This window comes from Rhea pennata, chromosome 7, assembly GCF_028389875.1.
Source record: "Rhea pennata isolate bPtePen1 chromosome 7, bPtePen1.pri, whole genome shotgun sequence".
Lineage (NCBI taxonomy): Eukaryota > Metazoa > Chordata > Aves > Rheiformes > Rheidae > Rhea > Rhea pennata.
This window is the reverse complement of record NC_084669.1, coordinates 23,209,570-23,225,582: the sequence shown is the minus strand read 5'-3', so window position 1 is coordinate 23,225,582 and position 16,013 is coordinate 23,209,570. Positions and strand designations below refer to the sequence as shown.

Genomic DNA, 16,013 nt, shown 5'->3' with positions numbered 1-16,013 from the left:
CATGTTCAGATCCCAGCCTAGCCTGGGAAGGGGCAATGCTTGGGGTGAAGAGTTCGCTTCCCGCCCCCTAATTCCCCTCGCAGGCGTCTCCAGAGCAGACCCTCTCTTCCCATTGACTTTAGAGGAGAATGGTCTTCACTAGACTAAATTTAGCCTTTGTGGATAGCTCTGTAAGAGGTTATTTTTTTTTCACACTTTCTTGGCTTGCTGCAACTGTTTCTAGGGATTCTGATGTCATACTCAGTATTTACTGTAAATGCTCAGCTAGCTCTATAAATAGTATTTATAATTTTAAGTTACTTTTATAAATAAAATGAGAGATCATGGGACAGTTGAGTAATGTATCTAATATCAAATCAAGTATTAGTGAAGATATTTGTGGCACAAATTTCTGAAGTGAATTAGTTTTAAAACTTGCCATGTTCCCTGGCTGTGTTTATTTGGCTGTAGACTGAACCTTGAAATCATTCCGGACGTATGTTTGATGGCTATTTTGAAGGAATTTTGCATCAACACCTGTAAAAAGACAAGGAAAAACTGCAGACTTTGTACTCGAGTCCCAAACACTTCTCCTTAAGATGCTATGGCATTATTCAAGGTTTTTTTCAGTAAACCAGCTGTCTTTACCGCTATGTGGTATGTCTGGCATAACACTAAAACAGCTTTTTGATTTATTATTAATGTTGAAGTCTCCTGTATTCTGTTTTATTTTCATTTTCTAGAGCATGACTTTGCTTTGGTGTTTGTTTATCACAGCTGGAAGGGGGGCAGGAAGGGGGAAATCCGTCCACTGTACTGAGCATGCCACAGAGAGTTTGTTCTCCTTCCAGGGATTGTACTTGGAGCTCTATAGTGCCAGGATAGAGGACAGAGTGTTTTTTTGTTGTTTGCAGAGAAGAATGCTCTATTGATTGATAAATTCCAGTTAAGGCTGTTCTTTTTGCAGTTTTGTCATCTACAACAAAAGCAGGAAGAATGTGAATTTTCTGTGTAGAAATGACGTTTGCTAAGGTGAAAACTGAGAACAATAGGATATTAGAATGCTTTAAAGAATGGGAATGACTCTAATTCATGGTTCTGATTACCACACGTACGTGAAAGGGAGAGATTGCTTGTGAAAGTTCATGAAATGGTTGAAAGGATAAGTAATAGATTAGTTGTAAAGATTTCATCCTTGTGTCTAGTGCTGTTTCCAAATCGGGATAGTATTTCAGAGTAAAACAGTAGCAAAGCTAAGTAAAATAATTTGTTATTGTTTCAGTTTGTTTTTGGTTTTGTTTGGTTTTTGTTTTCGGTTGGCACTTGGAGTTAGTTCCCTGACAAATAAATTAACAGAAAGTACCTGATGTCCTGAGTTAACAAACTGGTAACTATAGCTTGCAAATAATGATTTTCATTTGATTTCTTTCTTTCTTGATCAAGTGGTTAATAAATTGTCACCTAACTGCTGTGTAGACTCTGTGTGTTTTTGCCTTTTTTTTCTTTGACACTGTCTTAGCTAAATCTTGGAGAAACTGTATTTTATTTTATTTTGATGGTAGCAAGGGGGTGTCTGGCTTTATAGTCTACATTAGGTGGAGGATGTGTTAATGTTTAGGGCACAATGTGAGAGAAAATGCAAAAAAAGGCTATAAATGGAAGGAATAAATGAATTATTGAGGCTTGCTATTATGAGGCTTGGAGATTCAGAAATGAATCCAAAGATTCAAAACCATACAAGGCCAGAGATATTTGGGCTCTTGAAGGCAAGTATAACATGAGAAAATGTGAGGATGAAATGGGAGTTAATGGAAGTACTATGGGTAGTGGCTGATGTGGTTGAATAGGAGAAAAATGATCTTAGCAGCCAGAATTTTTATTGAAACAGGTTGTTGTACTGAGTAGGAAGCTGCATCAGGAGAGGAGAGTGTGGTGTTCTGGATGAAAGATTAGGTACTGTAGATAAGGAAAAAAAATAGATGAATGTAATGGAGTAAGAAGAACATGCTTTTGAAGTTGAAGAGAAAGATTAAAAAATGGAAGAATCCTGTCCCAGATGAGTGACAGCAAGAATAATGTTGGTATGTTGACCAGTGAGAGGACAAGGATTGGTCTTGTTAATATTTGTAGCTTTTGCTAAAATGCAGAAGCTGTTAAAATAAGACTAATAAAGATTTTTGGAGGAATTTTTTTTTTTTTTTTTTTTTTGAGAAAAAAACTTCGCACTGCTATAACTACTACAGTATCCCCTCCAGAAGGAACTTTTACACAATGCTGGAAGAGAAGAAATTAGTCCTCAGAAAACCACAAAGGACAGAATTCAAACTTACGGTACATAGATACTGACCTGATTCGGGAGCTGTTGCCTGTTGTCTTCAGCCATCCATTTATTCTTACTCCAGCCTGATTCTACATACTTGATTAAGGAGTCATATGTGCATATGATCAAGTCTGAGGTTTGTTCCATCATTCTGGTTAGATATATGTTACAGATGTCCGTTTACCTCAAATAAACTGAATACTACTTCCCTAGAGAGACAGTGAATTGAGAACACTGTTAGAGATCAATTTGGAGCAGGTCTAGTAAATTATAGAGGGATTCAGGGATATTTGAACTTCGGAATATTTAAAAATAAAATATAAGGACTCTAAAATGTTGATTGCTCAGGTTACTTCAGATGCTAATTACTATATTAATCCTTTAAACAAACTCATTTTATGATCATGCATGTGAATTTTAGCAATTTGAAGTAGAAAGCCAGGTTTCAGCTTGAATAGTTGTGTGTGAAAGAGTCCTTGTCTCAAAGCTTAAATTGTTCTCTGAAGCTTTAGAAAGTTTGTGTTGATTCCTGCACTTCCCAAACTAGAGATTTTGGGAGCGAGGAAGAGCACAGACTCTGCACGACCTTGCTTTGCTGTGCATCAGAAGCCCAAACCTGTAGTAGATAGAACAAGAAGATTCCAGCTAGAAACTAGGAAAAAAACTTTTGAATGGTAATGAACAAATGATGCCCTGGAATAGATTGCCTGGGGTGGTTAAGGAATTTCCAGATTTGGATGCCTCTGAGAGCTAGTTGGCAAGTTGGCATAAAATAAACTATGTAAGTATAGTTGATTTTGAGTTAGTACTTGGGGATTGACTAGATGGCCTCCTTTGTAATATCTATTTTTATTAAAGAATGCTTGTGCCTCTTAGTTCTGCTGACTCTGCTACCCTTTTCAGACCTTTTAAGATCTGTAGAGAAGGAGATACGGAGGGAGATAGGCTTCTTTACAGACCTCAGGAATGCAGTACAACTAGAATGCATACTTCCTATCTGAAAAAAATCCTTGCTCATGCTTTTCTCTGTCTTGGCTAGTTGAGTTCCTGACATGCCGCAAACAGGTCATCAGTGCAGAAATCTGTTTTCTGCTGCTGTCATGTTAGTAGTTGTTCAGACGTTCTATTAAGCCTGTATTTTTTTTGGTTCTACTCACTTTCTTTCGGTTAGTGAAAACTGGTAGAATAGAAAAGACTTGTTTATAAGGTTTCTAGCAATGTCTTTTCACCTTTTTGCTGTTGTTAAACATTCTCTCATTTGTACTTGACTGCACACATTTAGAGAGAGCCCCAGTGCTGTGGACATTCTAATGGGGTTTTTCACTATCTTAAAATTCAGGCAGAGAAGTTTTTGGAAGAATGAAGTTTGAGTGTTTTGTATATGATTCTCATTATTTTCATTTATTCAGTTCTTAATAAGTTCCAGAAACTCTTGGAATACAGGTGGCATGAAAACTCCTGGGGCAGAAGCAGCAGTGCTTTCCTGGCCTGCTTCCAGCTGGCTTCCAGACCTGTGTATGGGACAAATGTTAGTGATTAACAATATAGCTTGAGGGTAAAATCTGAAATTAAGGAGAGGCTCAGCTTAGATAACTAAAAATGATGAAACTGCAGGAAATGCCACACCTTTCTGTCAAGGCAGAGAGACAAGAAAGACTTGTTTTGGAGAAAAGGTGAGGAAAAAGCCTGTCCTGAAAAACGAAATGTGTGTGTGTGGGGGGGGGGAGGACAACACAGAAAGACTGTGTTCCAAGTGGTTTTGACTCTGTTTGAGATGCTTTTCCTGGGCTTGCTATAAGCTAAAAATATTATGTTCCAAGAGCTACTCCAAACTGCAGTATGCAATAACATGATAGAGTTTGATCTTTGATTAAACTGTGTAATTTCCTGCTGGTTTTAAGACATTTTTTTAGTCCTCTTAACTTGAAGAAGACTTTACCATCGAGTGCTATGCCATTATAAATTCTAAGAAAAATTCTTCTGTATAGTGTTGGGATCTTTTACGCCTTGATTTTTATATATTAATTTTTTCCCAAAATTCTGACACTTCTGAATCATTTGTGTGCCTTGGTTGTGCTAATAGGTTTCATAATTTTCTGCTGTTTAAAAAACACAGTAACTTTCAATAATTGTGACAGCTGTGATTATTTTGTGATACAAAATACTGCATTTTCTTTCACAATTAAATTATTTTGTAAATCACTCAAAAATAATTACATAAACTTATCAAGATCGCTTTTTCCTCGCTGGATCTCTTTGTAGGTGTGTCGAAAGTCGAAATAATGTACAGCTTTACCTCAAAGGTGGAAATCAGCATTTTGATGTGCTTGCAATTTTTTTTTTCTACTTAGTTTACTTTTCAAAAGTGCAAACCCATTTCAGAGCTTTTGCTGAAGTAAGTTGGGTCTTGGCCACTCTGTCAGTTCTCCCGGGTTAGCCTTCATGCAGGTCTCTTGACTGTGCTTCAGAAACACATTAATTCTGGCCATCAGTGTCACTTCATAGATCTGGAAACTGAAGCACTTGTCATAAATATTTTCAAGTGTGCTTAAATTATTTGATGAAAAGTGCTGAAGTAGGATGGAGTTATGACTTTTTCTTGTCCATTGAAAAAAATTTACTAATGAAACATGAGACTTTATTATTAGAGAAACAGAAACTGGAGTCAAGATCATAAAGAACAGTTTCATTTTTTTCCATTTTATGTGTACATGTGTTTGTGTGTGTAAATAGATAGGTAATAATTGAGGAGAAGCATTGTCTGAAACTTGTGAAGCATGAGATTTATTGCCCGGCAGGCTTCCTTTTTAGTTACCATTTTCCCCATTATTGTTTGATGTTGTAATAAATGCAATATTAGAATTGCTGTGGTCTTTAGCACAGTGGTTTCTGATTCTGAGTGAGCACCATAAGCCTAACCACACTACAAATAAAAATAACAGTAAAGAAGAATGGGCATTTTATGTGTGTGTTGTCTAATCTGTCAACACTATAAATGCTACCATTCCTACAGCCAGAAATTGAATAGACACTGAGGTTTGTTTGTTGGCTCTGTAATGACCGCTATGTTCTGTGTTTTTTTCGGCTTCTTCAAAGCTTCCGAGACTGCAGTTTGACAAACCTTCTCTCAGTTTACATGTTCATTTCCTGATGAAAGAAACAATCTTTTGCTTTATCAATTCTTATTTATTTTCAGTGACTACAGATTCTAAGAGTACTAGTGAGAAGCTTTCTATAATTAAGGACAAGAAATGATAAAGAGATGAATGCCAGTATGGATTCTTGTTATAAATTGGGAAGAAAACCGAACCAGCAAACGAGTTCGAGACTGGCTTTCTCCCTCTTGTGAGACTAGTTTAGAAGGCAGAAAAGTAAAGTGGTGTATAGTTGATGATGATTTTCTTTTTTTCTTTTGCAACAAGAACGGAGTTTTTCCCCAGTCTTTGGGGATGATGTGAGAAATTGTGAGCAAAGTCTTATAGGAAGAAATAAGCAGAACTTTTAGACAGACTACAATGAAGATAGTTGCTTGTCATATGAAATAAGATAGAAAGTAGAATGGAGTGGTAGAGGGGACAGAGTATGGACTTGTATGAAAATAAGGACCAGAAGTTTTTACTTAAAACTAAGAGCTTGCATCGAGAGTTATGTTCCTGTCTTTGTAGAGGGACACAGTGAAAATTAAGAGGGTAAATAACTCTGTTCAGAAGATCTTTTTAACTACATATTTATGTCAGAAAGCAGGTTTAAATCATTTGGGACTATGTACTGAACTGTCATGCATTTAACCTACGCTTCAGGTGATAAGCATCTGGGTAGAAATACTGTTCCTTTCAAATGAATACCCAGATAATCTGTGAGTTACAGATTTGAAAATGCAGGCTTATGGCAGCAAGTGAACAGTTGGCCAAATGTAGGAGGTACTGTTCATGTCCTGTGTTTTCTCACGAGCGTGCTGACCCACACAACATCTGATTCTTGGACTTAATGGACAGTAAAATCATGAAATGTTGCAAGCAGCAGGTTGTGACTGTTAAAGACTAAGAGGTCAAAGAGTTGACTGTAAGAGGAAAGCTATTGGATGTGTAAGAAAGCTGTTGGGATGGGAGAGAGAGAGTGATTTGGAGAGGGAGAGGTAGTAATAATAAACGAGGAATAGTTTTGGTGTCTGTTTTATTTACTTTAGGAATTAAATCTAGGGGAAGACCCAAGGGTGATAACATAGAGGGAAATTTACCCTAGGCTCTCCAGCATGTCTGTCTTGGATTTTTGCTCTTTGAAAGGAAAGGAAGGAAAGCACCACAAAGGGGGTATGGTTTCCTGTGAGGAACCTCTAGGATTTTCTCTTGTATTTCCTGTACAATACAAATAACTTTATATGTTACTTGATTAAAATGAGTTAGGGGTTTCTTGTTTGTTTTCAGATAATTTGTGAGTTTGTGTGGGAAAATACAGTAACAAAACTACTTTTTCTTCTAGGGTATCTTCAACCAGTTTCAATGTAGCAGTGAAAAGGTATTGCCTTCTGATGCTCTACGCACTGCTCTTGCAAAGACTTTTCAGGATGAGCAGCGCTTCCAGCTGGGCATTATGGATGATGCTGCTGAGTGTTTTGTGAGTATAATTGAAAGATGGTCTGACAGACATAGGTGCAAAACTCCACTAGACAATGTTTCTTTCTTTCTTTTTTTTTCTCTCCTCTCAAATCCCAACAAACTTTGCATATGTGGCCTGTAAAAGTGAAATTCCTCTGCTTGAAGCGTTTCAGTGGGGAATCAGCATTTGGTTTGAGCTGTCACTAGTGAATTGGAAATGAAAATACCAGTGTTATCCATTTTTCAGTTAAATCTTTATTTGCATACATACTGCTTGCAGTCTCAAGTGTAGCTAGGAATTGTATTAAAAAAAAAAAAGCCTCTATGCTTTGCAGAATTCTGCAAAGATATGGGATGTGATGGTGAAACCTCACAAGCATTGTGTCCTTGGTCAAAGGAAGTAATACAATTTTCTTCTGTGAAAACGCTTAACGCTAGTCATTACCAAAAAGGCTTTGTCAGCATTAGCAAAATTGTTAATAGTTGCAAATTGCTTGCTTGCTTCTATAACCTTCATATAAATAAAGATATTGATGGAGGTTCTTCTTTCCCCTATTATTTTTTGGATACTCATGATGATTGTACTGATACGCTAGGCACTGCAAGAGTGATGCAAGGTTCTAGTTTTATGGATCACCTCAAAGGAATGAAAGGGTGTTTTGTTTGCCAGATATCCTGAAATTACCTTTTTATAAATGCTAGCTAAGGGAGAAGTCTAAATAAATAAATAGACCGAATTCAGCCCCTTCAACCTGTATTTATAAAATGTGAGCACAGGCAACACAATTGTTTGTAAGTGGAGGTGAGCAACAACAAAAGGTTTGGCTCCAGATAATTCTCTTACCCTGTTTGTAAACCATCTGACAATTTTACTTAGGCTGATTATCTCATCTATGTGGCTAGGAGATGACTTTTACACAAATCTTGTATCCCTAGATTTTTTTACCTGCTTTCTTCCTGTACTAAAACTCTTTCATTCTGTTCAGATCTTATCCTTATCCCCATTTCCTGCTTTTCCTTTTTTAGTCTTTTAAATTTCTTTAACTTAATCAGAAGGCAATTTTGTCTTGCTGACATATTGGCTGATCCCCCTCCTGGAAATGATTGTGTCCCTGATGTGACCAAGGATATGTGTATATGGATAGTGAGAAGGATGTTAATTCTTAACTAAAGTATAAATATATAGGTTTTACTACTGCAAGGTAAAACTTCAGTAAAGCATCATTCAGACTGGAGTTTTTCCTGTACAAAGAATCTTTTATTCCTATACCTACCTAATTTGACAGTTGCACTGTAAGATGCATTTATCTCATATAAATGAGATAAATGTAAGCAGACTTTGTGGTTTCTCTCCGAGACTAAATGGACTGATAATGAACTTACGATACCTCAGGCTACCCTGTGCTTGGATGATACCATGACAGGGAATAATAATAATAAAAAAGTTTATTGAATGTGTCTAAAATGGAAATAGATCATGCCAATAAAGCCACAAAATTAAACAAATGAAATCTACCTACATAGGAGCTCCTGTCACCACAGCTCTGTCAAATAGCACATGAACAGAGGTCCGTATGTATTAGAGTATGGGAACTTCTGATTTTAATTTTGTTTTTTAGAATGCAGATCCAAATAGCCCTTCTAATACTGCAGTAAGAGTCCCCAGAAGCATGTTTATGTTAGGTTAACCATGTTGGCACAATGACAGCAGAGGTAATTCTGTAGCTTTTCACTTAGTTAACCTTTTCAGCTCTGGAGGCAGAGATTTATTTTAAATACCAGAAGAAGAGTTTAGATTCTAAAGTTCAAGGAAAATTTTAGTGGGGCAGAGCTATTTTGCCTAATAATTAATCTTGACCTGATTATTTCAGACTTCTGAACCATCTGGGTAGCTCAAGCTGATAGGGAAGACTCTACTGCTGGAAGAGGTGGCGGTAGACTTCTGGCACCCTCAGATACATGTTGGCATCAATGGCAGGAAAGAAGGTCTTAGAACAAGAACTCCTGGGAATGTAAAAACAGATGGAGTTGTCTGAAATAATTTCTAGAAAATGTTTAATGCTTTTGTTTCTTACAGAATATGATCTGCTTCTTCATTTATTAAGTATCCCCAGCCTCTTGTGCTAGAATGTAGATTATTTATCATATTTTAAAGTCATTGTGCTATATAGGAATTGATTGAAGTTACTTTGTATTGATAAGGAAGAATTAAGCAGTTAACTGCTAGCTAGTGGCAGCTCTCTGTTTTTAAAACTGCAGAGCAGTGCTGCCCATTGCACTGTGTCAAACCCATTGATATTTGAGAAACAGTCAGGAAAAATCATTATAGAATCTTCATCTGTGCTGATAAAGTACTTGATTACTTCCTGTAGCATTTCAAATCAGAGAGATGGTAGACGTTTTATATCAAAGAAATACCAACTTGTTTTCTAAGCAACTCAAAAAAAAAAGAATTTTTGCAAGAGCATTCTATCTCTGTAAATAGCACTTCTACTATAACATTATTTGTTGCATCTGATATGCTCTTACAGTTTAAACTTAATTTGCTTTTAATCTATGTTTTAATTGATTTTAATGCTTTCTCATTTTTTTTCTCTCTTGGACTAGGAAAACCTGTTAATGCGAATTCACTTCCACATTGCAGATGAGACAAAGGAAGATATTTGCACTGCACCACATTGTGTTTCACATCAGAAGTTTGCAATGACTTTGTTTGAACAGGTGAGGTAATAGTATCTACTTTACACAAATCACCAAGTACCAATTTCAAATTTTCATTCTTAAGGTGTGTGTTATCATGGTGAAAAAAACACAAAAGGAAGTTGTGCTGTGGAAATACCAGTTTAACCTTGTCAATATATTCCTTTTTCTTTAGTGTGTTTGTACTAGCTGTGGTGCCACCTCTGATCCACTGCCTTTCATCCAGATGGTACATTACATCTCTACAACCTCTCTTTGGTGAGTTGACATTTTTACAGGGAAGAGAAATTGGCTTATTTATACTGGCACTCACAAGATTCCGTGTTCAGAATGCGATTTGTTCTTAGTTTTGGTAGCTATGATAGAGACCATGAGGTTTAGTAGAGCAGAAGATACCAGTTTAGCTACGGATCAGTGTGCCTAGTTGTTGATATTTCTGAAACTGTTTAACTCTGATGGCCAGGACTCATTCATATTTAAAAAGATTTTAATACTGGGTTCAGTGAGTTAAGAAGCAAGAGATGAAAAGAAAAAACACAAAATAATTTATGCTGGAGAGACCTTTGGTGGACATCAGGTCCATCTTCTTGCTCAAAGCAGGGCTAATTTCAAAGCTAGATGAGGTTGCTCAGGATTTTGTCCAGTGAAATTTTCAGAACCTACAAGGATGAAGATTCTAGCATCTCTCTGGACTGCCTGCTCCAGTGCTCAACCCACTCTGTCCTTATATCCAGTCAGAATTTCCCTTCCTGTGGCTTTTGACTATTTCCTCTTGTCCTTTCTCTTTGCCCTGCTATGAAGTCTGGCACCGTCTTTCTATAACCCCCATTATTTAGCTGAAGAAAGCAGTTAGGTCTTCCCTAGCTTAGCCTACTTTTGTCCAGATTAAATAAACCCAGTGTCCTCAGCCTTTTCTAGAAGTCATCTGTTCCAGTCCCATAATCATCTTTTATGGCTCTCTACTGGACTTCTTCCAGTTATCCATATCTCTTTTGTACTGGAAAAGAGGTGGAGAAGTACAAAACTTGTCGCAGTATTCTAGATGCGGCCTCATGATTACTGAGTAGAGAGGAGTAATCACATCCCTAAACCTGTGCGCTGAAGCCCAGTATTTGGTTAGTGTTCATCACTGTGATGAACACTTAGGTCTGACTTGCCAGTCAGCTTTCTGGGAAGTTGCTCCTTAGCCATTCAGTGCCCAGCCAGTATTGCTGCGCTTAGTATACTCTGTTCCAGGTGCAAAGCTTCATATTTTCCTTTACTGATCTTCATGAGGTTTGTGAGAGTCTATTCCTCTAGCCTGTCACAGTCCTTCTGAATAGCAGCCCTGCCCTCTAACCTGTTGACTGCTCCCTCTGGTTTAGTGTCGTCCGTGAACTTGATAAGGTTGTGTTCCATTTCATTTACCAGATTTTTAAAACACATTTTAAGTAGCATCAGCCCCAGTATCAACCTCTGAGGAGCACCATTCATAACAGATTGCTGATAATGCTTTGATCCTATGGGCCTGAAGGTCCAGCTAGATTTTTGTCTGCCTTGTATTCCACCCTTCCAAGCCACACCACACAGTTTTGGCCACAAATATGCTGTAGGCCACTGTGTCAAAATCTTGCTAAAAATTGAGTGATATTCCTTGCACTTCCCCTTCCTCCACAGTGACTCTGTGGACCCTCTTAAATCTTTTTGTTTTAAATCTGGAAAATGAAACAGTGCCTCTGGATCTGCCTCAACAGATTCAATACATTAGCAAGTACATCCGCCTTTTTTCCATAAATACCCCCCAAAGTGCTTATAAACTAGTTTGAGCCATTAGTGAAATATTACCAGAGTGATGCTACCTACCACTTTATTTTGTGATTTCATCCAACACATAAATAAATGAGAAAAAATCATTATCAATAAAACAGGCCATCTTGTGCTTTTTTCAGATCTTTGTTCTTTTTTTTGATCACTGAAGTGTGAATATAGCAGGAGAGAACAGGACAACAATGTCAGAGTCCAATACTCTCTGATCAGATTCTTTAAGATATTCTGCCCATATGGAGAGTGCAGTGTTTAATATTAAAGTTTAATTTAAAGATATTTGGTATTACACAGGATTTTTGCTTTAGCAGAGTGATACAGCAGTATATTGAAATCAATGCAAGTGAAATTGTTATTATCAATGTCTATGATATGCTAACCATCACAACACTGGGCATTTCCTGTTGCCAAGAAGGAATACATGGGTGGAAGCCAGCTCCGGCCTGTTGCTCTCTTCATAAATTCCTTTGTTAGTCATTCAGGTTTTGTGCTCTATGTTGGCTGAGCTATGTGTACGCTTCCCCCATGCTCATCTGGCTAATCGCAGGGAGACATTCACATTCTTTGTTCAACTTGGAAAGAAACATTTTCACCAAATTTACGTTTGGTTATCTAAAACAAAAGTTAACCTATGGCCCCCTTTGTGCTAAAATAAAGTTCATTCTCTGTGCAACAGTTGTGATTACCAAATTGCATCTTCCTGAACTTGAAGGGCATGTTGCCTGCGTCCATCTCCTCTGAGCCTTCTTTCATTACATGGGTTATTGGTCATTTACAAACTAATACAAAATACTGCTGTTTCATGGTAGGAGATAATCAAGTTGCTCAGGCAGTTTGCCCTTGGTAAATCTGTGTTGGCTGCTCCCAATCCTTCGTGTCCAACATGTCCGCAGAGACTGGAGTGAGACTGACCAGCCTGCAGTTTCTCGTGTCCTCCTTCTTGTCCATGTTGAAGATGGATGTGATGTTTGCTTTTCTCAGTCATTGAGGGACACTTCTAGTCACCATGACCTTTCTCTAAAGGAGACAGTGCGTAAAGCAGTAGCTCTAGCGTTGAAATTGTTCTACTACCTGTATTCTAGAGGAGAGAAGTATCTCTTTTAGTAGATGGCTGTTTGTTTAAAAGCTGCCTAAATCTGATAAAGGCAGAAATCAATTGTTCATTTGTTTTTGAAGTTTTTATTGATGTGAGAAATTCTCTTTGTTTGTTTTCTTGGATGAGAGGCATGCAGTTACAGAGCTGAAAAAGGTTGTCTTGGAAACTGCTGGTTACTTTTCTCTTGTAGATCTCTGTCAACAGGGGTACTACTTGACCAGTGCATGAAGAACACTCTAAACCCAGGTTGCGTTCCCCCTTGTGGCTGCTACCTAACATTCCATCTTGTTCCAGTTTTTCTTTAGATTATTGGCAGACATTATGTATCAGGGTATTATTTATTAGAAAACAGGAAAATTATGATAGTTCTTGATATTTAATCAGTTTTATGTTGTGCATTTTAAGTTTCACTGTCATAAAATTTAAATAAAACTTAAATATTCTTACTTGATGTGTTTTTTTGTTTTTATTTTATTTTGTTATTGAATTTTGTTACTAAACTTACATTTTTCCATGCTTTCTCTATACGGAAGCAATCAAGCTATATGTATGCTGGAGAGACGAGAGAAACCCACTCCAGATATGTTTGGAGAGCTACTACAGAATGCCAGCACTATGGGAGACTTACGAAACTGTCCGGTTAGTATGCTTAGTTCTCTTATAGTGGAGGGAAAGAAGGACAGAAGAGGATTAATCAAAGGAGGTTATGTCAATGTGTACTTGCAACTCATGAGTATTTTCAAAATTTAGCTCACAATAATGTTAAAAGGGGTCAATACGATAGTTTTTTCTGGGTTTGAATTTAGTACTTCGTTTAACATAGGAAGGGGAAAACTATGAATGTTATGAGTGTCTCTGGACATAAAAGCGGTAAGAACAGGAATGGGTATAGGATAGGAGGAAAGTTCTGGAATCTTACTTAAAGAAACAGAAATGACAGTATTTGGAGGCTGTCTTGTTTTAGAGGAGATCTCTGTAAGTTGGCAGTGTTTTTTTTATTATTATTTTTATTTATTGCTATGCTTTTTAGAATGCTGTTCGCACTATTTACCGAGTTTCTGCAGTAATTATTTTTGTGAAGTAGCCAGTTGAGGGCAGCATCCTTTATCTATAATGCTAGCATGTAAAAAGAATTATTTGCTTCCTGTAGAGTCTTTCCGGTAGTACCATGCTGTGGCACAGTTGGCAGAGCTTTTATATTAATCGCTGCAGCCTCAAGTCCAGGATGAACTGTTTTGCCTAGATAAACTTCCATTTGACTTTGTTACTGCCTCTCAGTTGGAATGAATGAAAATGTGGACCAAACTGTTGTACTACATCGTATAGTCAAAGCATTGGTCAGTGGGGAAGAGAAAAGAACTGCCAGTTCTCACTGCCGGAGAATACCGCAGCAGATGAGGGTGAGGGTTTGGATGAGGGCTTGCAGGCTACGTCGTGAATCTCCAAGAGCTATGTCACAGGCAAAGCGCATTGCAGAAAACTTGAGATAGTATTGTTTTGGGATTTCCGAGTCAGGTATGCTCTTCAGAGTATAGGAGATAATGACTAGAAAACATGGGCTGTAGTCATGGTGAATGATAAAGTGGTGTTTAACCACTTCAGTGGTTAAAGTAGTGTTAAAAATGATTGTGTATGTCCAGTTGCTAGTCATGGAGTGTTGCTTTTTATTAAAATTTTTTTTTAAAATTCATTTTGTTATGCAGTAAGTCTGAAAAAATTCAGCTGAATTAAATTCAGCTGATCTGTTTATCGGTTAACGTAAGTTTTAATGTAAACATAAAAATGAGGATTTTTTTAAAAAAATTGTAAGAGCTTGGTTTCAAAAGCAAGAATTTGATGTCTTGTTCCACCTTTTAATTTGAGCATGTTCAGATCCAGGGCCTTGTGTAAGAGCAAGGAGAGTGATGGTCAAACTTTCCTGTGTATTGAGGAAGAGAACGGGAAATGGCTGCATAATTACTGCTTCATGCAGTGGTAGTGTTAGAGGCCTCCGCAATCCTCAATGAAACTGAGCTGTGAACATAAGACAGGTACTTCTAGCAGGAATAGAGGCTCTAACAGGAATGGTTTGCATACCCATTCCCTGGGGGTCATGTAGGCATTTCTCTTTTGGATTAAAAGGCTAACGGTGGTCCACTTATCCGACTAAAGGAAATGAGAAGATACTGGATTTTTGTTCAGAAGATTCATGTGAGCCTAGCTATTTAATAATCAAAGTATAGGGGAACTGTAACATAAAGACAGTATTTTTTTAAGGTGAACTGCTGTTTAACTGTGAAATAATTTTATCAGTTAGATAAAATTGCTTGCCAGTCCTCACTGCTCATTGTCTTTGTTGAAAGCCTTTTGTTTATTTGATAATTTTTTTCTCTTGAGGCTTAGCTAAAAGTGGCCTAAAAGTCATGCAAGGGAGACTTTTTATCAGGATTCCACATTCTTTCCATCTTGCAGAAAATTCTAGTTAGCTAGTTGGAGCAAAGAAGAGAATTTTAAAGTGAGATTGGTTTGTTGTTGTGAAGTAATCCACAAAACCACTTGTACTTTGAAAACATGCAAATATAGACATCTTAATATTAAAACCTCGTATGTACATTTAAATATCACGCTCTTGTACCTGTAAAAAAATCTTTTTGTCTTTTTCTGTTTTTTCCACTGCCTTGTACTTAATAAACCCAAGCTTTTTTCTCTCCCCTCCCCCCCCCCTTTTGATTATTGGTACTGACATCCTGATTAATTTTATAGATTGTTGCTGTGGGGAAAAATCCTTCATGATCTCTTCCCAGGTTGCAGTGTCAGGCGTGATTAGATCCAATTGTGAAACTAGCTTCTGTAGAGATGAGAGGCTATTCTAGGAAAAACAGTTTTGTACTGAGAGTCTTTTTGCAGAGGTGCATGTGTAACTGCCCTGGGGAGTGAGTGAGTGTTCTACAGGGACTTGGTCATAGTTGTCCTGAAAAAAGGAAAACAATAATGAATTGCTTGCTAAAATTACAGTGATAATCTCTTAATTTAGTGAATTTCTTTCATGACACTTCAAAGAGGTGCACAATCCCAACGTGCAGTGAGTTGGAAGGACCACTGCAAGCCTGTTAGCCTCACAAGCAAGCTTATCTCTGAAAAGTACTCTGCCTAGAGAGTGAGGGAAACTGGCCAGTTAGGAAGCACTGGTGCTTATTTAAAAAGCAAAAGAAAAAAGTGAGGGGGAAAGGAAGTGGGAAATGAAAAACCAATATGGGGGAGGGAAGCACTTCTCATTCTCCTGATCATCTAGCAGCCACTCCTCAGATCTATTTGAATAGCAGCATAACCAAACCCCTATCTCCAAAAGTTATCCTGTCTAAATGAGATACTTGAGTTACCTTGCAGACTAACCACCCAGCTTTGAGCAGGCAGCATCTTGAAGTATTTTTCTGACACAATCATTTAAAGCATCAATCTCTGTAAACATCATTCAGATTTTGATCAAAAGAAAGTGAACTTTTCCTCTAATTTCTAAGAATGTCTTCAGATTCTTTCATAT

General features: G+C 37.4%; 1 protein-coding gene across 5 annotated transcripts in view; it reads left to right on the top strand.

The window, feature by feature from the left end:
* Window positions 1-16,013, top strand: part of USP54 (ubiquitin specific peptidase 54) — an 80,890-nt gene that overhangs the window by 31,914 nt on the left and 32,963 nt on the right. For all 5 annotated transcript variants that reach the window (XM_062579578.1, XM_062579575.1, XM_062579576.1 and 2 more), the window contains 4 exons: window positions 6,779-6,913; window positions 9,502-9,615; window positions 9,770-9,852; window positions 13,027-13,132. In XM_062579578.1, coding sequence (XP_062435562.1) covers window positions 6,779-6,913; window positions 9,502-9,615; window positions 9,770-9,852; window positions 13,027-13,132 — 438 coding nt within the window. The remainder of the gene's footprint in view (window positions 1-6,778; window positions 6,914-9,501; window positions 9,616-9,769; window positions 9,853-13,026; window positions 13,133-16,013) is intronic.